General features: G+C 34.6%; 9 protein-coding genes across 9 annotated transcripts; 4 read left to right on the forward strand and 5 right to left on the reverse strand.

The window, feature by feature from the left end:
• Positions 1 to 313: 313 nt before the first annotated feature.
• On the forward strand, positions 314 to 6,403 carry PPL_03365 (uncharacterized protein; the record flags this gene model as incomplete). Its single annotated transcript, XM_020574332.1, has 5 exons — positions 314 to 436; positions 686 to 1,432; positions 1,506 to 1,814; positions 1,903 to 2,104; positions 2,181 to 6,403. The coding sequence occupies 5 exons, from the start codon at positions 314 to 316 to the stop codon at positions 6,401 to 6,403; spliced, it is 5,604 nt and encodes a 1,867-aa protein (XP_020436404.1).
• Positions 6,404 to 6,510: 107 nt separating this feature from the next.
• Positions 6,511 to 8,277, reverse strand: PPL_03366 (citrate synthase; the record flags this gene model as incomplete). Its single annotated transcript, XM_020574333.1, has 3 exons — positions 6,511 to 6,635; positions 6,726 to 7,839; positions 8,236 to 8,277. The coding sequence occupies 3 exons, from the start codon at positions 8,275 to 8,277 to the stop codon at positions 6,511 to 6,513; spliced, it is 1,281 nt and encodes a 426-aa protein (XP_020436405.1).
• A 742-nt stretch (positions 8,278 to 9,019) lies between these two features.
• On the forward strand, positions 9,020 to 9,505 carry PPL_03367 (methylmalonyl-CoA epimerase; the record flags this gene model as incomplete). The annotated part of the gene is made up of 1 exon (XM_020574334.1): positions 9,020 to 9,505. The coding sequence occupies one exon, from the start codon at positions 9,020 to 9,022 to the stop codon at positions 9,503 to 9,505; it is 486 nt and encodes a 161-aa protein (XP_020436406.1).
• Positions 9,506 to 9,976: 471 nt separating this feature from the next.
• apeh (acylaminoacyl-peptidase) lies at positions 9,977 to 12,565 on the forward strand (the record flags this gene model as incomplete). Its single annotated transcript, XM_020574335.1, has 5 exons — positions 9,977 to 10,427; positions 10,502 to 10,847; positions 10,914 to 11,325; positions 11,410 to 11,550; positions 11,639 to 12,565. 5 exons carry the CDS (start codon positions 9,977 to 9,979, stop codon positions 12,563 to 12,565), a joined length of 2,277 nt encoding a protein of 758 aa, XP_020436407.1.
• A 977-nt stretch (positions 12,566 to 13,542) lies between these two features.
• PPL_03369 (uncharacterized protein) lies at positions 13,543 to 14,656 on the reverse strand (the record flags this gene model as incomplete). The annotated part of the gene is made up of 3 exons (XM_020574336.1): positions 13,543 to 13,764; positions 13,862 to 13,981; positions 14,060 to 14,656. 3 exons carry the CDS (start codon positions 14,654 to 14,656, stop codon positions 13,543 to 13,545), a joined length of 939 nt encoding a protein of 312 aa, XP_020436408.1.
• Positions 14,657 to 15,260: 604 nt separating this feature from the next.
• On the reverse strand, positions 15,261 to 15,862 carry PPL_03370 (uncharacterized protein; the record flags this gene model as incomplete). The annotated part of the gene is made up of 2 exons (XM_020574337.1): positions 15,261 to 15,355; positions 15,472 to 15,862. 2 exons carry the CDS (start codon positions 15,860 to 15,862, stop codon positions 15,261 to 15,263), a joined length of 486 nt encoding a protein of 161 aa, XP_020436409.1.
• Positions 15,863 to 16,722: 860 nt separating this feature from the next.
• rpl23a (S60 ribosomal protein L23a) lies at positions 16,723 to 17,483 on the reverse strand (the record flags this gene model as incomplete). Its single annotated transcript, XM_020574338.1, has 3 exons — positions 16,723 to 17,053; positions 17,148 to 17,322; positions 17,471 to 17,483. 3 exons carry the CDS (start codon positions 17,481 to 17,483, stop codon positions 16,723 to 16,725), a joined length of 519 nt encoding a protein of 172 aa, XP_020436410.1.
• Positions 17,484 to 17,651: 168 nt separating this feature from the next.
• Positions 17,652 to 19,044, forward strand: PPL_03372 (uncharacterized protein; the record flags this gene model as incomplete). Its single annotated transcript, XM_020574339.1, has 3 exons — positions 17,652 to 17,664; positions 17,834 to 17,967; positions 18,022 to 19,044. The coding sequence occupies 3 exons, from the start codon at positions 17,652 to 17,654 to the stop codon at positions 19,042 to 19,044; spliced, it is 1,170 nt and encodes a 389-aa protein (XP_020436411.1).
• A 185-nt stretch (positions 19,045 to 19,229) lies between these two features.
• On the reverse strand, positions 19,230 to 20,559 carry PPL_03373 (UBX domain-containing protein; the record flags this gene model as incomplete). The annotated part of the gene is made up of 2 exons (XM_020574340.1): positions 19,230 to 20,378; positions 20,458 to 20,559. The coding sequence occupies 2 exons, from the start codon at positions 20,557 to 20,559 to the stop codon at positions 19,230 to 19,232; spliced, it is 1,251 nt and encodes a 416-aa protein (XP_020436412.1).
• Positions 20,560 to 20,692: the final 133 nt, after the last annotated feature.

The following is a 20,692-nucleotide window of genomic DNA, read 5'->3' on the forward strand; positions in this document are numbered from 1 at the left end:
TAGTTTATTTTAGTATAAAAGAAATTTCAATATATCTTTTTTTTTTTTTATTTTTGCACATTTTCTTAAAATAGAATAACAATCACAAACAATCACTTTTTTTTTTTAATTTATTTATTTATCATTTTTGTATATTATAAATAAAAATTAGATATATGTCAAATACCTAAGGAGATATAACATAATAGAATAATTAGAATAATCAAATAATAAATAAAATAAACAAAACAGTGTTTAAATTATTGAAGATAATAATTAGAATAATCAAATAATAAAAAAAATAACTAATTAATTTTAATATATATTATAAATTATGGCAACTGCAGAAGAAAAGGAATTTCTTTTGGGTGAGATTTCACAGGAGAAAGATCTACATCAAAAGACAATTGCTTGCTTCGAACAGGAGAGAGAAAAGAATGCAAAGTTGATCGAAGCGGTAAAGATGCTCAACGAGCAGAAAGATGCCACTCAACGTTACATCGAGGAGATTCAGCGGAACCTGTTGTCCGCCCAGAAAAAGTTGGTCGACGAACGAAAGAACGCTTCGGGATTCAACGAGCGATTGGCACAACTGGAGAGCGAGAAGTCGAGGGCGGTCGAACAGGCAGAGTCACTGACACATCAGCTGAAGGAATCGTCGATCAAGCTGCAAGAGGCCGACGATCTATTGCGCCTGATAAAACAGGAGAAGGGTGAAGACGAGGTGGTTGCGCGTGTCCTCGAGTTGCAGCGACAGATTGAGAGTGGCGCCAAAGAGAGTGGTGAGTTGCGCGAGCATAACCGACTGCTCGCTGAGGAGCGACGTTCCTTCGAGTTGAAGTGTGAGGAGTTCGAAGAGATGGTGCGTGAACTGCGCCAAACCATCGATCAAAACGAAACTCAAGTGGAAACCGACACAGAACTCCGGCTGAAATACGCACAGCTACTCACCAGTTTGGATGAAGAGAAAGTCAATCTTGACATTGCCAATGAAACCATCGATGAACTTCATGAAAAGTTGAGATTCTATGAATCTGGTGGTGGTGATGGCGGTGATAGTGATGATAGAGTTAGTAATCATGAATTATTCCAACAACAACAACAACAGGAAGAGATTGAATCTTCAACTTCAACTTCAACTTCTTCTTCAAGTACTTCAACTGTAATTAATCAACAACAACAACAACAACAACAGCAATTTAATGAACAAATAAGTGAGAAAGAAGCAAAGTTGAAAGAGGCATATGAAAGTTTGGTGGATGATAAGAAAGAACTTGAGAATATGATTGAACAATTGAAATTGGAATTACGTTCAGTTCAAGAGTTATGTTCAAAACAACATTCAACTACAACTACAACGACAACCGCAACTTCGACAGCGGTCAACGATGAAGAATTAAAGAAATTAAGAGAACAAATCAAACTTGAAAAAGAGAGCTCAATTGATTATCAAGTAAGTTATATTGATATCTATTTGATCAAAGCAATAAGAAAGAAGAATGACTAATTATTATCTTCTCTTTTAGACTAAATTTGAAAGAACAACAAGACAATTGAATTTATTGAAATCATCGATGGAAGAGGAAGCAAAGAAGAATCAGGCAATTAAATCAGAGTTGGAGAGTAGAGTCAGTGAATTAACAGAGGAGCTTTCTCAACAACAGATAAGAGATACAAGATCGACACCAAACGAACAACATCAACTCCATTCACCAATCGTTCAAGAAGACACAACCGATAACAACAATAACATCGATCAGGAATCAGTCGAAAGACTATTACAAATTGAAACTAAATATTTAGAGAGTTTAGATTCTATTAAGGATTTAACAATTGTAAATATAAATAATAATAATAATAATAATAATAATTCTAAATATATATAAATACTAATCAATATCTTTTTCGAATTTAATATTACAGACATTGGAGAACGAAAGAGAGTTTATTAAGGATCTCACCGAGAAATATGAGTCCATGAAAAAAAAAAAACAATCTTTGAAGAAACAATTGAAGGAGTTGAAGGAAGATTATATTAAGGTAGTGGAGAAACATACCGTTGAATTGGAGCAAAAGAATACATTAATTAATACATTAAACGAAAGAATTGAAATATTTACAAAGAGTATGTAGTAGTTTAAATTGATATTAATAACAACTTATATTAATACTTTTTTGTTTATTTTTTTATTTTATTGTAGATTATGAAAATACAGAGAATGTATTGGATAAATATACGCTGTTGGAGATTGAATATGATAAATCTCTGAAAGAACTGGAAAAGAAACAGACACAAATCAATTTATTGTTGGAGAAGAATCATGAGCATTTCCAAGTGGATGAGCGAAACACCAAGCAAATCGAGGCACAAGAGAATGATTTACACCGACTGGCCAAGCTGAATAGCGAGCAAAGCGAGGAACTCGAAACGATGCACCAACACTTTGAAACTATGAAGACACATCAAGCTGAATTACAAACACTTTACGATGAACAAGTGGAAACTAATAAGCGACTAAACGAACAACTTAAATCTAAATCTCAACAACAATCTCAACAACAACAACAATCTCAACAACCACAACAACAGTTATCTGAGGAAATGGTGAAAGAGTGGAAATCAAAGGTTGATCAATTGAATAATGAGGTCAATGGATATAAAGCTAGAATCAAAGCGATGGAGAGTGACCAAGAAGATCTCACTAGAACAAGAGAGGGATTGGCAGAGTTGGAGAGGGAGCTGGAATCTTTGGAGAACCAAGAAAAGTCAGCCAAACGATTGTTGGATGTTGCCAACAACGAGCTGGCAACACTGAAAGAGGAACTAAAGATGACCAAAGAGGAAGCTGAAGTCGCCAAAGAGGAGCTGGAGATGCAAGAGGTGTTGGCCAGTGAAAGCCAAGAAAAGGTGGAGCTACTCGAGAAAGAAAAGTTGGAGTGGCAATCCGAAGAGAAGAGACTGATGGAGAACTCTGAACAACTGCAACAACAACTGCAACAACTTCAACTGCAACAACAACAACTATCTCAAGCTGCACTGGTACAAAGACACAAAGGTCATCATCGTGAAAACAGCTTAACGAAACTATTTACCAATGTCGCGGATACTGCTACCAACTCGCAGTCATCCGATGAGTATAAACAGATGTACGATAAGCTGTTGCAGGAACACGAGGATTTGCAAAAGAAGTTGGTTCGACTGACCGTCAAGTACAATGCGGTCGAGAAGGATTTGGAGATTTCGCAAGCAGAGCATGAACGCTACCTTAGGGTGATGCAAGACTACGATGTCAATCGTAAGGAGTTGAGAATGACCAAAGAGATCATTCAGCAGATCGGTGCGCACATGGCAGGGAAGGGAGAAGATCAACTGTTCAAAAAGATAGAAAAGACCTACAGCGATAAGCATAAGCGTTCCGTTAACTTTAGTGACAACATAGAGTACTCTGATGTCTACACAAAGAATGTCATGCCATTCTTAAACACAGAACAAAAGGAGTTTGTCGGTAAAATTAAGAATCTTCAGCCAGACTACAATATCGACCGATCGAAACTCTGGGAAAATACCAACAATAAGATCAGTTTTACTGATGATCTCGAAAGAGAATATGAAGACAATGATGGAGAAGAGGAAATCGATGATGTTATTATCCATGACGATGATAACGAAGAAGAAGAGGAATATGACGATGAAGATGTAGATCGTGAACTAGAATCAGAGATTGTTCTTAATGAAGATAGTGAAGATGATCTAGTAGCTGATGATTTAATAGACGATGAATATGACGATGAAGCTGTAGATCGTGAACTGGAATCAGAGATTGTTATGGATGAAGATGATGATGAATATGACGACGAAGCTGTAGATCGTGAATTGGAGTCAGAGATTGTTCTAAACGAAGACAGTGAAGAGGAATATCAAGACGATGAAGTGGGAGAGGAAGAGGAGGATGAACACCAAGAGTACAGTGAAGAGGAAGTACAAGAATATCATCGAATCCATGAAGAAATGGTGGAGAAACTAGAGACCTACGAAAGAGAATTGGAATCGCTTGGTGCAACCGTTTCCTCTAACATCCAGGAGATTCAATCGCTACAGCAAGAGAAGAACTACCTCAATGATGTCGTAAGAGATGCCAACAAGGTCATCTGGTGTATTCTCGGTACTTTGTTGAATATGAATATGAAGATGTCGTCATCTTCCTCAGCTTCAGCTTCATCTTCGATGCTGCAGAGTGAAGAAGAGAATAACAGTGGTGACAGTGAAGGAGACAGCCAAGAGTATCCATTCGTTGCCAAACTCAAACAGAATATGAACAATCTCGAGAAGACAGTTCAACAGATTGCAACTTTACAACCGGCAACCAATGTTAGCTCCACTCAGATGAAGCGTGATCTCGAGTTGTATGAACAGGAGAACAACAATCTGGTTGCAGAGATTCAGCTGCTCAAGAAAGATCAACTGTTGATGAAGCAATACATTGAGAATCTTGAGGAGCGTGCCGACGGTTTAGAGTCAAAGAACAAGCAACACCAGCTCTATCTGACTACCGAACTTCTTCCACTGTTGGCAGAGATCAACAACCAACTGGAGGTTGCCATCCAGCAACGAACCGACTTGGTCAAGCAACTCAAAGAGAGACAAGAGCGTATTGCCTATCTCGAGCAACAGAACCTCAATACCTCACAGGATCTCGAAGTTACCAAAACCGAATACCAAGTACTCTACGATACCTATGCTGCTACTACCACTATTGCCGAGGCGGTAAAGGAAGAGCACAACAAGAGTATCGAAAGTAAAGATAAGAAGCTGGCAGAACTACAGAGTCAGATACTTCAACTGCAACAAGAGAATCAGAGCTATCGTGAGAAACAACATGCTTTGGACACCACAGCCAGCAGTGCAGAGCAGCATCAACAACTCCAACAAAAGTTGAACGAAGATCTCCAAAGAAACGAGAACGAGCGAAAACAACTACAAAGTGAAGTGGATAAGCTAAAGAATCAACTTGGTGATCAACAATCGAAACTTCATCAAACCAACTTGGAGTCACAACAAGAGATCGAAAGATTGAAACAACAATTAAGAGATCATCAAAATCAATTGGATACACCATTTGGAACTGGTGTAGTACATAATCAACAACAGCAACAGCAACAATCAACAAAGGAACAACAGCAACAATCAACAAAAGAACAACAACAAGTATCTCAACAAAAAGATAATAATTCAAATAATTTGAAATTGGATAATGATATTACCAATTTACTTAACTATACAAATCATATCATTAATAGCAATAGTAGTAGTAGTAGCAATTTGGCGGCATCGGCGGCATCGTTGTCGAATCTTCACAGAAGTAAAAGTTATAATGCACTTTCAACACCAATGTCTTCAAGCAAATCACAACCAACATTCACGCCACCACCAAACATCTCCAATACTACAACTACTACAACTACAACTACAAGCAACAAATCAACTCCAAATCCAATGGGTGGCTATTCACAATATCTCGATGAATTAAGTGATCAACACCACCAACAACACCAACATATTAATAATAATATTAGTAGCAGTGTAAACCAATCAATGTCAACTACATCAACATCAACTTCCAATAAGAAATACTATCCAACATCAACGATTACCTCACCTCCAACAACCACTACTACCATAGTCCCAGATGTCGAATTGATAACCGGACACAACGCAACCATTAAGAGTATCGATGATGTCCTCAATAACCAAGAGATTGAGAGACTCACCAATAGTAGTTCACCGATGTACTATGACCATTCAACACCTATTTCACCAATTGCGCCAACACGTGTTCTACCACAATCGACAACAACAACAGCTCCAACAGTATCACCTTTTGGTAATGCAATATTCGGATACTTTACTCCTTCCAACTCGACAACAGCAATGCCAGTAACTGTACATACATCACCAACAACAACCACTACAACAACACCAATATACACCTCACCTTTCAGAACTACAACAAAGCCACCAATATCCAATTCATCTTCAACTCATCACCAATATCCAATGTCAGCAATTCATACACGATCGAAACCATTCACACAATACAGCTATAGCGGTAGCAATAACTATCGACACACCAACGAGTCAAATGAATACAATAATAACTATAACGCATCGGGAAGTAATAATCTATTTGGATACAGTAACTCTGCACCTACAACACCATACAAACAACAAAGCAATAGACTATTCGCCAACCAACCTAATCAAACACAAGACTTATCAACCTCCTACTTTGACGAGCAACTAATGGAAAAACTCAAAGAAAAAGATGAAATCATACATTATCACGAAAGAAACGAACTTTTACTCTTGAAATCACAACTAAAAGATTTGAAACATATATTAGATAAGACAACAATACAATCATAATAAAGAAAAAGATTATTTATAAACTTTAGTTTTGTTTTTTTTTTTTTGGTTTAATTATAATACTTTTTATTTTATTTTATTTATGTCAATTTATTAATGAATCATATTTAAAACTTTTGGGCGGCGATCCATTCGGTGGTGACAGACTTGGGTCTCTCGATTGGGTGACCCAAAGCACGATCCCAAACCAAGGATGAAAGGACACCGATAGCACGGGAAACACCGAACAAAACTGTGTAATAAGAGTGCTCCTTCATTCCGTAGTATTGGAGCAAGATACCAGAGTGGGCATCAACATTTGGCCATGGGTTCTTGGTCTTACCTTGCTTGGTAAGGACTGGTGGAACGACTTCGTAGATTTGTGAGACCAACTTGAAGAGTGGGTCGTTTGGAAGATGCTTAAGGGCAAACTCACGTTGGCAAGTGTAACGTGGATCGGTCTTTCTGAGGACGGCATGTCCGAAACCTGGGACGACACGACCAGCGTTCAAACCTTCCCAGACGAGTTCAGCCAACTTCTCGTTGGAGACTTCACCCTCACCGATTTGCTTCTTGAGGTTGAGTGTCCAGGTCAATACTTCTTGGTTGGCGAGACCGTGGAGTGGACCAGCCAAACCGCACATACCGGCAGCATAGGAGTAGTATGGATCTGAGAGAGCGGAACCGACCAAATGAGTGGTGTGGGCAGATACATTACCACCCTCGTGGTCAGTGTGAATAGTCAAATATAATCTCATCAACTCGTCAAACTCCTTGGAGTTGAAACCCAACAAACGATTGAAGTTGGCGGACCAATCGAGATTTGGATCGATGGCTGGCATCTTTCCATCCTTGTAGGTTTGACGGTAGATAAGAGCGGCGATCTCTGGCAACTTGGCAATGATGTCCAAAGAGTCTTCCAAAGTGTGGACCCAATATTGATCCTTCTTCATACCCTTTTGGTACTCAGAGGCAAACTTGGAGTTGGTTTGGAGGGCCAAGATGGCGGCACCCAATTGGGACATTGGATGCATATCCTTTGGGAACTTCTTGATCATCTCAGTGACAAAAGTTGGCAAACCAGAACGATTGGCCAACTCCTTGGAGAGCTGTTGGACTTGGTTGGTGGTTGGGATTTCACCGGTCAACAACAACCAGAGGATACCCTCTGGCAATGGTTCCTCTCCACCTGGAGCCTTTGGGAGCTTCTCTTGGCATTGTGGAATGGTGTAACCACGGAAAGTGATACCCAACTCGGCATCGAGCGATGAGGTCTCAGTGACCAATGCCTTGACCGATCTCATACCACCGTAGGCTTGAGCAACAGTGCATGTTCCAATAATCTTATCACCATGTTCAGCCTTCAATTGCTTGACTTGTTCGATCTTTCCTGGAATGATTTGAGCTAATCTTTCCTTTAAGGTTGGCTCAGCAGTTGAGAAATATCTAGCAAATTGCTGTGTGAAAAAAAAAAAAAAGTGAAAAAAAAAACAATAACAAATAATTTGTTTTCCAATCATGATTGAAATAAATATGAAAGAAATGTTTATTAATAAAATGTACATTTAATTAATTAGATAATCACAATCATCATCATCATCATTTTTTATCATATTTTCAACTTCTTCCTTCCTTTCTGTGTTTGTTCTAGACTGATCTGATCCTATACAATTCTATCTTGTTTCATATCCTAATTGAAACTTATAATATTCTCTTTTTTGTTTTTGTCTTTTTCTTTTTTAGATTATTATTTGTTTGCATATGCATATGAAGTTGAAGTTGAAGTGAAGTTGAAATTGATGATTATAATAATGATGATTGTGATTTATCATTAGTATTATTCAACAACCTACTCTGTTAAGAGCAACGCTACGTCTAAGAGTTGAAGTGAACATTATTTGTTTATATACAATTATAATATTTAATATATATTAAAATAAAAAATAAAATAAAACTGTAAAATATGAATCGAAAACAACACACTCTTATTATACTTTACTTTAGTAATTTTTTGTTGTATTTTTTTTTTAAAAAAATATATTTTATTTTAATTTTGTTTTTTTTTTTTTTGATTAATTCTTTTTCCACTTCAATTTCGTGTTGTTGTTAACTTCAAAAAATTGAAAAAATCGTGACAAAAATTTAGCTGGTTCCATCACTATTTTTACATATGTAAAATATTTGAAAGTACTCTTTTTTTTCTAAACACTCAGTTCCCTTTTCATTTTTTTTTTATATCGAATGATCTGTTTTCCCAATCACAACTTTAGTTTCGTTAAATCATGATTTTTACTTAAACCAGGGGGCATAGAAACACGGAACATGCCACAAAAAAATCGAAATAAATTAATTAATTAAGAAAGAACAGTCTACTAGTCAAACAATTAGTTGACTTTTTTGTTTTTCTTACTTACTAAAATATTTGTACAAACCTATAATATCTAGGGTTATAATTATATGATTAAATAAATAAAATAAAATGTAAATGGTTCCGAATTTCATATTTTTTGATTGTTTGAAAAAAAAAAAAAAAAAGTATTGAAAATTTTTAAATTGATTTTCATTCAATTTCGAAATCACTTAATGATCATTTTTTAATAAAGTTATTGTTAATTAATATAAGAAAAGGAATAGATAATGTTTCGTTTTGGATCAAGATTATTATATAGTGCAGCAGGTAGTGGTGGATTCGCAGGTGCCAAAGGTATCGTTGGAACCGTCGGTTTGGGTCGTTTGAATCACGTTGCAATTGCAGTGCCCAACATGGAGGAGGCCGCCACTATGTACCGTGATGTCATGGGTTGCAAAGTGAGTGAAGCCGTCGAACAGAAGGAACACGGTGTCTCCACTGTGTTTGTTGCACTCGAGAACACCAAGATCGAGTTGCTCCATCCGCTCGGTGAGAACAGCCCCATTGCAAACTTCCTCAAGAAGAACCCAGCCGGTGGAATTCACCATGTTTGCATCGAAGTCGACGACATTCACTCTGCCGTCAAAGTACTCCAAGAGAAACAGATTCGTATCATCGATCCAAATCCAAAGATCGGTGCACACGGTAAACCAGTCGTTTTCTTACATCCAAAGTCATGCAATGGTGTACTTGTAGAATTAGAAGAGAAATAAAAACATAACAACAAACATATAGTAATTATTTAAAATCATAACAATAATACACTTTTTTTTTTTTCAACACTCCAAAGACATTTCACAAACAAACAATTTGTCATATACATGATGTTGTGCTGAAACAACTTTCCACAAACATTGATTGTCATTACCAAATCACTATGTCCTCTAATAACTTAACTTTGATTCTTTGTATTTACAATAAAAATACAATTTATTTTTTTTTATAATTTTATAATAATCATATGATTATTTTTATTCCTAATTAAGAAAATCAATTAATTGCACACATGGCAGAAAGTATAAATTTAATAAAAATAAAAAAAAATGGTCATTGTGTGTTAAGTTCACCCAACTAAAACCATCAAAAATTTTTAATCACTTGAAATGAAATTTAAATTAAACTTTTAAAATTATCATTTTTTTAAATTACTTAGTAAGAAATAAAAGAATAATTATAACTTAACTATGAGTAGTAATAGTAATAATAGTAATAGTTCATCAACGGATGGTGTTGATCCAACCTTTAGAAATGAAGCAGTTGCTTTGTTTAAGGAGTTGGTCTATAATATACCATCGGTGGATCAAGCTATTTTCTCGCACAAATCAGATGATAACTATGTCAATGTTTCCATCGTTACGTCGGTCACCGACTTGCAAAACAAGAAGGATAAATACTACCTTCACAGTAGATCGCTCATCAACAAGGACGAGTCGCATCCACACCACAACATTAGAAGCTCGCCATTCCCATGCGAGCTGGGAACACCGCTAATCTCTGTTTCACCGTCAGGCAAGACAATGCTCACCATCAAGGAGGTCACACCCGACTCTGAGTATCTCTTTGAGTTCCTCGACCAAACGCATCTCACCAGAACAATCACCTCCAAGGAGATTCATAAAAAGATCTTTAGTGATGGTAAGTAACATTCAATGATGAACATTAATTAAATAGCAAATTATTTATTTATCTTTATTGATTCATGTATGTAGAATGGTTTGGAAGAATTTCATGGTCACCATGTGAAAAGTATATCGCTTTTATTGCAGAGAGAAAGGTGGAGACTACCAATTTCTACGATAAGGATCCAAAGGAAAAGATCGTTGGAGATTCATTCCTTTTCAAGAATGATTGGGGTGAAACCTATGTGTCTTATCAATCACCATCGATCTTTGTTATCGATATTCCAAATGAAACAGTCATCCCCGTTCTTTGGCCATTGGCAGACAACATTACAGCTGGTCAAGTCACCTGGACTCAGGATGCCAACGGTCTAGTTTTCGTAGGTTGGAAAGTTGAAACCAGAAGATATGGTATTAGAGCTTGTTTTAATAGATTGTAAGTTTATTTAGTTTTATATTTACATCAATATAAATATTAATATTACTTTTTGATAATTTAAAGGAGTTCAATTTATTATGTTGATTTCGGTGAGTTGATAAAACAAAGAAATGAAATGAAAATTAAACAGGCAACCGATAGTAAGTGTAATCCAAATAATGTTACTGTCCAAGCGGTTAATTTGTTGGCTGATTATATCGGTTGTTTCAGATCACCACGTTTCACTTTGGATGGCAAACAATTGATTTTCTTGGGTATGCCAGGTATTGTATTACCACACAACTCTTGCTCACAACTCCTCAGTATCCAATGGAAGCAAGGTGCCCCAATCAAAGGTGAATCCGACATCACTACACTCATCGGTGAGAAGAACTTCAAGGATGAATTCCCTGGAATCTACTGTCAGGGCCTGCCAACTAACCCATGGATCGATGCAAAGACATTGGTATTCCATGATCAAATCCATTCTACCCAAGTAAGTTGTTAAAAAAATATTAATATATTATTATTATTATTAAAAGTTTATTTATTAATATCAACGAAATATATAACTTTTTAGAAAGCATTTCTCTTTAATATTGAAACAAAAGAATTGGAAACATTATCAGGACTTAAAGGAAACTGTACGATTTTCGATGTCGATACTATGAATCGCCAAGTTTTAATAGGTGAATCCACCCCATCATCACCAACTACAATTGTATGTTGAAATAATTATTATTATTTTTATTTTGTTTTGTTTATTTGAAATTATTAACTTTTTTTTTATCATTATTAATTATCTAAAGAATTTAGTTTACCTAAAGGATAAGAATTCACCTGCTAAATCTGAATTCTTTATTTACAAACCAATCTATGAACCAAAGTTGACTGAAAAGATTACAAATATATTACGTACCATTCAATGGGATATCGAGGATGTCAAAGCACCGGAACCAATCATCGGCGGTATCGATAAGTTCCAAATTATCCATGTACAACCAAAGACCACGAATCCAACTCCTCTCATCCTTTTCCCACATGGTGGTCCTCATGTAGGATCGACTTGTGAGTTTTTGACAAGCGTCTGCTATCTCAATGCTCTTGGCTATGCCGTTACTATGATCAACTACCGTGGTTCCACTGGATTCGGTCGTGACTACAACGATGTCCTTCCAGGACACATCGGTACCATGGACGTTGCCGATTGCTTGGCCACGCTCGATCATCTCTTGACGACACGTGCTACCACTTTGGATCGTGAGAGATGCGCTGTCATGGGTGGAAGTCACGGAGGTTTCTTGGCTGCTCATCTCTGTGGACTCAAGACACCGCGTTTCAAGGCTGCTGTCATCAGAAACCCGGTCATCGATATCTCCACACTCTCAACTCTCTCTGATATTCCCGATTGGAGTTTCTGTGAGGCCGGTGTCAAGTTGGAGAAGGGTGCCAAGGTGTACCCAGTGGTTCCAACCACTGAGGAGCTCATAAAGATGAGAGAATGCTCACCCATTTCACATCTAGATAACATGAACGTTCCAATTCTCTTGGGTCTCGGTGAGAACGATCTCAGATGTCCACCATCGCAAGGTATGATGCTCTACAATGCACTCCAACAAAAAGGTGTTCCGACCAAGTGTCTCTACTATCCAAAGACAGGACATGGATTGGCTTCAGTAGATGCTAAATCAGATCAATGGATACATTATGCTTGTTGGTTGAAGCAATATTGTTAAAAACAAACCAAAAAAAAAAAAATTATTGTTGCTTGTTTCCATGTGGAAAAAACAAAAAAAAAAGAGTTTGTTTGTGTGAAAATCCCCTTTTTTTTTTAGGGAAAATTTACAGAACTGGTATAAACAACAACAATAAAGTGTTAACAACTACTATTTTTTAAATTAAATTAGAAACCATAAGTTTATTATCACTAAATAAAAGATTGATATAAATAGAATAAGATGTTGGTTATTGGTGGGCACAACCAATCCGCTTACTTATGATATACAAGAATCATTTGTCTTCGGACATTGCAGGTTCGATTCCTGCTTTTCTCAACCCGAGAAAATGGGCGAATGGTCAAGCCGATGAAAAAATATCCTGCGTAGATGGTGCAATCCCACTTTTTTAAAATATTGATAGAGCTCATCCTAACTATAACCTGTGGAATTGGAAACTATCTTCAACAATGTAAGAAAGTTCGAGTTGATTTACAAACCAAGTAAGCCATTCCAAATTCAACATTGTAAATCATTAATAGGATTGAGAAACAAAAAATTTTAAAAAAAGAAGGTCAGAATAAGTTAAAGTAAATGTTGATGAATTTCAACAAAACCTTCTTTTTAAATATGATGAGAATTTAGTTTTATTATTTAGAAATTTTGATTAGAGGGAAATACTTGTTTATAATTAAAAAACAATTTCTGGAATCTTTCACAATTTCCAATTCTATTCTTTTACTTTTGCTTTGTGAATAATTTATTACTAATGTAAATGACAACATTTTCTTTCATTTTATAGTTTTTGACAATTTAAATATAATACCACATAATGATGGCCAAACTGAGGATCAGATAAACAAAATAAAAATTAACAAATTTTTCTTTCTAAATAAACTTATATTAATTGTCAAACAACTAAAAATTAAATGTTTAAGACAGGTGCTTTTGATTTAATTAAAGATATATATATTTACATTATTTTTATTATATTGTTATTAAACTGAAAATAGACCAGCATCTTGTCTAAAGAATTCTCTTAATGTTGGAGTCATTGTTTTTGGTAATCTCTTATAGAAATTCCAACAGAAATATGTAAAGTATCCCTCCATGAAAACGATAACAAACGATAGGAATATTCCAAATCCGTTCAATGTCTTTATATTTGCAAATAAATATGATAGTCTAAAGATGATATCTACAACTAGATAAGCATTAAACTATATTATAATTGGAAATAAAACAAAATAAAATAGATTAGTTGATTATAACAAATAGAAGTCTCTTTGACAAAAAAAATATATATTAGTGTCATACCATTAAAAACATTCTACCCTTAAAATAATGAGCTGAATAGAAACCAAGTGGATTCATAACCAATCCAAGACTGAAAATTAACCACCATGCCTGAACAAAGTATGTCATAATAGAGAAAAACTAGATAATAACAAAAATTATTAGGTTGAGTTTTAATCTATTTTACATAAAATAATGAGTGTGTGTTTGAAAACTTACCATTATAAACATGGAAATTGCTTTTATAATGGTGGCTGTTCTCTTTAGTGAGATGTAACGATGATGATCTTCAGAGTGTGTAACAATCTCTGGTAGATCGAAAGTGGAATCATAACTGGGATCAAAGAGTGATTCGTTCTGTTGTTGATGTGAATTCTCTCTGTTGTACTCCGATTGTAACTCTGCTGCGTAGTCTTCATCGTTGAATGTCGGTGTATACTTATTGTAACTACTGCTATTGTTGCTGTTGTTGTTATTCGTTGTTGTCGTTGTTGTTGTTGGAAATGGTGAATTTCCATTGCCCTGTTGAACATTCGATGGTAAGACATGATTGGAATTGGCACTTGCCTGTTGTGACAGGTGTTGATTTACATTTGACAATCGTTTTGCAAAATCATTACTATCTTCATCATTATCTTGATTTATATTACTCTTGTTGATGTTGTTGTTGTTATTGTTATTTTTGTTGGAGGAGTATTGAGGTGATGCTAAAGATGGTGGAAGTGCTGGCTTTGGTGACTTGTTGTTGCTATCCAACAGATTGAAATCATCATCCTTATTATCATTTGTATCAAAATCGAAATTATTACTTAACATTTTTATTTTATTTTATTTTATTTTATTTTATTTTACTAAAAGCAATAAAAAGCAAAATATACAAATATAAAAATAATATGTATCTTATATCTTATCTGATGTTTACTATTTGTTTTTAATATTATATTTTGTTTGTTTCCTTAATTAATCAAATTAAATTAAATTAAAATAATTAAAATTAAACCAAAATAAATTAAACAAATAAACAATAAATAGAAAACAAACAACAACAAAAAAAAAAGTCTGGTTTATTTTATATTTGTTTTTTTTTTTGTTTTTTCTTTTATCCCAAGGATAGAATGAATGCGATGGTGATGTCTGCTGTTGTTGTTGTTGTGCTATGTATTTTATATATTCTCTTTGCAATACACATGTTGATAAACACCAATAAAGTTCAACACACATATTTTTTATTAATGAATGAATACACTTTTTTTTTTTTTTTTTTTTAATTATTACCCCCATTTAATTAGTGAATTAGCAAACACATATATATTCTACAAATTTCCTGGTTATTTAAAAACAAATAATAATATTAAATAAGTTCGATTCAATCCAATTTAGTCTAAAATATTATTACTTTTATCATTTATTATTATTATTATTATTTCCACTGTGGATGCCTTGAACGACCTAAAACATTTAAATATCCAAGCAAACCTCCAATTGTACCTCCAATTGCCGATTTAGCAAATCCACCTAAAAAAAAGAAGTATTATAATTGATTGATTGATTGATTGATATGTTAGTGATATATGATCAAGCTGATATCAGCAATTGAGATATCTATTCTATTCTATTCAGTCTTCTCTTACCAGGAGCTTTATAAACGGAACCTACAGCTGCACCAGCAGCCACCGAACAGAAAACACTGTCCTCATCGTAACCAGTCGATTTAGAGAGTAACAGTTTGACGACACCGTATGAGAGTACTACAGAGGCTGCGGTGTTTGCGCAGGTAGCAGCACTCTTTCCTGTATAATTCAGCATTACGTTCAATCTTGGTTTGAAACCTGTGTATTGAGTGGCACTCTGTGAACCTTGAAGCACACCAGCGGTGGTACCAACGAAAACACCACCCAAATATGCAATACCTGTATTCTGAATGAAAGCGTAGTTTCCTTCGGCTTCGTTCAACGCTGAAAACTCTACACCCTTTGGTGCTTCTGTTCCCATATATTCTTCATTTACAAATTCTCCTGACATTCTCTCTATATATATATCTATTTATTTCTATTTTTATTATTAAATTGACTATACTATAGATAGTCGAATTGTATTTACTTTAAATTATTAATTATTAATTAATAATTTAATTAGATTTATAGATATATTAATAAATAAACAAAGAAAACTGATGTATCTAAGCTAATTTGGTAGTTGTCGATTGTTTGGTCATTAAATTTTTTTATTTTTTTATTTTTTATTTTTTAAAAACAAAAAATTTTGAACCGAGTCGAGTCGTAACAATTATCTGTGTTGAATTTGATTGATGTATTAATTATGATAGATTGATAACTGACTTAAAATACAATTATTCTACAATAAATAAATATTTTAAATTTGTATTGTTTGATCTTACTTTAAAGTATATTTGTTTGATTGTTTACTTTTCGATACTTCGTTCATTTGATTGATAAACTTCTTTATCCTTTATTTTTTCACAAACAAAAACCAAATCTGGTCGATATAAATTAAACTAGATCAAGTTTATCATTTTCTTTGATATGTTTTAATTATAAATACAATTGGTTAAATTAACTAAATAAAATTTAGTTGATTTGAACCAAACTTTTAATAACATACGTTTGTAGATTGTATTAGCTATAATAAATAAACTATCTGTAATATTTGGCACTATAAAAGAGTGAATTTCTAAGTGTTTGTTTTTCGCTCAATAGAAAAAAAAAAAAAAAAAGTGAAACATGATAAAAATGATCATAGATTTTGTTAGTAATTATGATGTTTTTGATTATCATTATTTGATCAAATAAGTGTAGTGTTGTTCGCCACATATTGTTGTTTTTTTTTTTTGTTTCCATATGACAATTTATTATTTTAGTTGTTTAGATCAATCCAATCTTGTTGGCAACGTCAGCAGCGTCGTGAGATGGATCCAACTTGACGAAAGCCTTCTTCTCTCCCAATGGGGTGATCATAGTGTTAACACGAGCAACTTCAACGTCGTACATCTTCTTAACAGCTTGAGCAATTTGGTATTTGTTTGAGAACATATCAACCATGAAAGTGATGGTGTTGTTGGACTCGATCTTCTTGGTGGCTGACTCAGTGGTGAGTGGTGCCTTCAAGACTCTGAATTGATCCATCTTGGAGACTCTCTTGACAGAGGATCTTGGGTAAGATGGGTTCTTCTCTTGTTGGAAGACATGTGGACGTCTGTGTATAATTATATGAATATCACCAATGTTAACTAAACCTGTTTTCACACACACTTTTTCCATCAAACTCTACTAATCATCATTTTACATACCTGAAGATAACCTTGGTTCTGACCTTACGGGTGGTCTTCTTGAAGGTACCCTTCTTGACAGCGGCGGCAGCAGAGGAAGCCTTTTCCTTCTTAGCTGCGGCTGGTGCGTTGATAACAGCCTTCTTAGCAGTCTTTGAGACAGTGAGATCCTGCTTTGGAGTGTTGGATTTGACGGCTAAATGATGTAGATAGTGAAAGAGAATGGTTAATCTTTAGTTCCTGTATATTCATTTCATTCATATCTGTGATTCTAGAAGAGAGTAGAGAGAGTGGATGTAGCTCGATAGATGATAGATAGAAGATAATAATAAAGAGATATATACCCTTCTTTGTCATTTTGGAGAGTCTAGGAGCGAAGGATGATTACTAAGAGAAAAAAACAAGTCGCTGGGAAGTTACTAACGATATAGTAAGTGGGTCGGTCACAGAAGGTCGAGTGAGTGGAAGCAGTGTGTGGGATTGCACGAGAGAGTCACCCAACCAGAAGCTCATTGAAAAATTAAAATGAAAAAATTCGGTAAAAATCAAATTTTGTTTTTCAAACGAACTTCCTTTCATAGCCTTTTTTTAACAAACACAACACTAATAATAAAAAAAATAAAAATAAAAAAAACGAACGAATAGTTAATTTGTTTGATCAATCAATTATTATTTTTTTAGTAATATTACATATTTATTATAAAAAGAAAAGATGACATCATTAGCGAAATATGAAGAATGGATGTCAAAGACTGGTTGGAAGAAAGGCAGTGGTCTTGGAAAGAACGAAGATGGTGATACTAACTTTATTGAAGTAAATAAAAAGAATAATAATGTTGGTGTAAGTATAGTTTTGGATATGAATATTTGTATAGATATTAATATTATTATCTAGATTGGTGCAACTAAATTCAAGTGGGATGAGCTTTGGTGGGACAACGTCTATACCAACACATCTAAAAAGATAGGTGAAACAGAAGAGAGTATCGATAACAGTTTATTTGAGACCGGTTATTCAAATAGATCAAAAGAGAGAAAAGCAGAGCTAGAAAAAGAAAGAAAAGCTTATGAAAATGATAGTAGTGAAGAAGATGATGAAGATAATGATAATGATAGTGATGATAGTGAAGATGATAGTAGTAGTAAGAATAATAATAATAATAATAATAATAATAATAATAATAATAATAATAATGGTGGTAGAGCTGGACTTGGTAGTGGAAATAGCAATAGTAATAGTAGTAGCAAGTCAAAAGTTTATCATGGTCAATTTAAGAAATCAAAGGTACAAACTTTTGATGTTGCAGACGATGAGGAGGAAGAGCTGAAGAAACAAGCGGATCTACAGAAGAAAATGAAAGATGAAGATAAGAAGAAATCTGTTAATATCAATGGAAAGGTATCTGATATGACAAGCGAGACATTCGAAGCATGCAAAGGCAGAGTTTTAAGAAAGTACGTTCCACTTGGAAAGTTGGCTAGACTTCAAGAACAAGAGAAGAATTTCAACAATAACAACAGTAACAACAACAATAGTACCAATAATAACACTACCACTACCACTACCACTACTATAGTTTTAAGTAAATCAGAGAAGTTACAACAAATACTTAATATTACAGAATCATCAAGTTCACAAGTTAAATCAACATATATTGCTGTTGTTGTTGATGAGAAAAAAGAGAACAGTAAAGACAAGAAAGATAAAAAAGAAAAGAAAGATAAAGATAATAAAAAGAGAGAGTTAGATCAACAAGACAGTAGTAGTGGTAATAGTGATAAGCAAGTTGTTAAGAAATCAAAGACATCCACATCAACAAGCTCATCATCATCATCAGAAAAAAGTTTAAAAAAAGAAAAAAAGAAAGAAAAGAAAGAGAAAAAGAAGAAGGAAAAGAAGGAAAAGAAAGATAAATAAATAGTGATAATAGTAATAATATCAATTGTAATAAAGTAAAAAATTTAAATTATTTCCAAAATACATGTTGCCTTTTTTTTTTTTTATACAATATACCGATTGATTTTGATTTATTAAAGTTGTAAAAGTAACTGTTTTGAGCAAGCTATTATTATCAATATTAATATTAAATTATTACTTATAGTTTATTTAAATTTCTGTTGAATTAATGCACCTAATAGACCTGCATCTTTTAAGGATTGTGATGGGTTGATTGGTATTGGTTTCATTGGGAATCCAGAGAGTAAATCGAATGGTCTTGTATTGTTATTGATAGCATTGATATAGTTGATCAATTGTTGAAGTGTATGTGTTTCATTGAAAGTCGCTTGTTGTCTCGATCCATCTGCCATACGTATTTGTATTACTGTAGTTGGTTGTGATCTATCTATTTCAACTGTTGGTGCTGTAGTAGTGGTGGTGGCAGTTGTTGTTGTTGGTCTGCTTGAAGAAGAAGAAGAAGTCGAGCTAGTTGTTGTTGTTGTTGATGTTGAAGATGGTGTCGATCCTAATGCTTGTCCACTGCCAGAGAATGCAACGTATCTGGGTTTGGCAGGCTCGACGTAATCCTTTTGACGGTTGTCCAACAAGACGATCGAGAGTCCGCCGGGTGGCGCATTCGCTTCGAGTTCACGTGGGATCACTCCACGCTGGATGTCCATGAGGAACTCACGGTTCTCTGGTCGGTCGAATCCTCGGAGTGGACCATCGTCAATGGTGAATCCCTGCTGCCAGAATGTGATTTTCACCTCAACGGTTTGGTCGTCAGGGTTCTTGGCGGGCGGCTTCGACTGGACGGTCTGACCAGCCTGTGTGTTACCGAGCATGTATCCGACGCTATCGAATGACTCTGGCTTGTTGGGTTTGCGTTCGGCTGCCGGTTTGGCGCCTTGCTTCTTGGCGCTATCAAATACATCGTCAACGACACCCTTGTCACCGGACTTCTTTGGTTTCGGACCGGATTGAACCATCAGACCCGACTTTTCACCACCGGTAAAGTAGTTCTGTGTCTTATCGTCTTCGTCGTCATCGTCGTGGTCACTGTGATCATCGCTATTGAAATCCGAGAGAGTTCTAACACCTCCTCTTGCTGGTGCACCAGATGTTTTCTTTGTTGATCCAGATGATGATGATGGTGGTGGTTGATTTGCCATTACACCTCTTGGTCTAAATGGTTCATCATCCTCTTCTTCCTCCTCTTCGATATAAGGTTGTCTTGATTGTTGTTGTGGTTGTGACACTCCACCACTTCCTCCACCTTCTGGTTGATCTTCAAAATATGAAAGTGTTGCACTCTTTAAAAATAAAATGAAATTATAGTTAGAATATAGAATATATATTTGTTGTTTGTATTATTTAATTATTAATATTTACATCTAAATTCCAATCATGACTCTCAAGATAGAATTGACAAACATGATCATCTGCATTTGTAATCGATTTAAATTGACTTTTTAATTGTTCTTTATCTGCCATATTTCTATAAATATATGAGTATTAAAATATTATAATATTAAAACAAATAAAATTAAAAAAAGATAGATGTTTATTTTAATAAAAATATAAATTAAAAATGATGAACTTAATTATTTACAAATTTTTTTTTTTG

The sequence above is a fragment of the Heterostelium album genome (assembly GCF_000004825.1).
Source record: "Heterostelium album PN500 unplaced genomic scaffold PPL_scaffold3, whole genome shotgun sequence".
Lineage (NCBI taxonomy): Eukaryota > Evosea > Eumycetozoa > Acytosteliales > Acytosteliaceae > Heterostelium > Heterostelium album.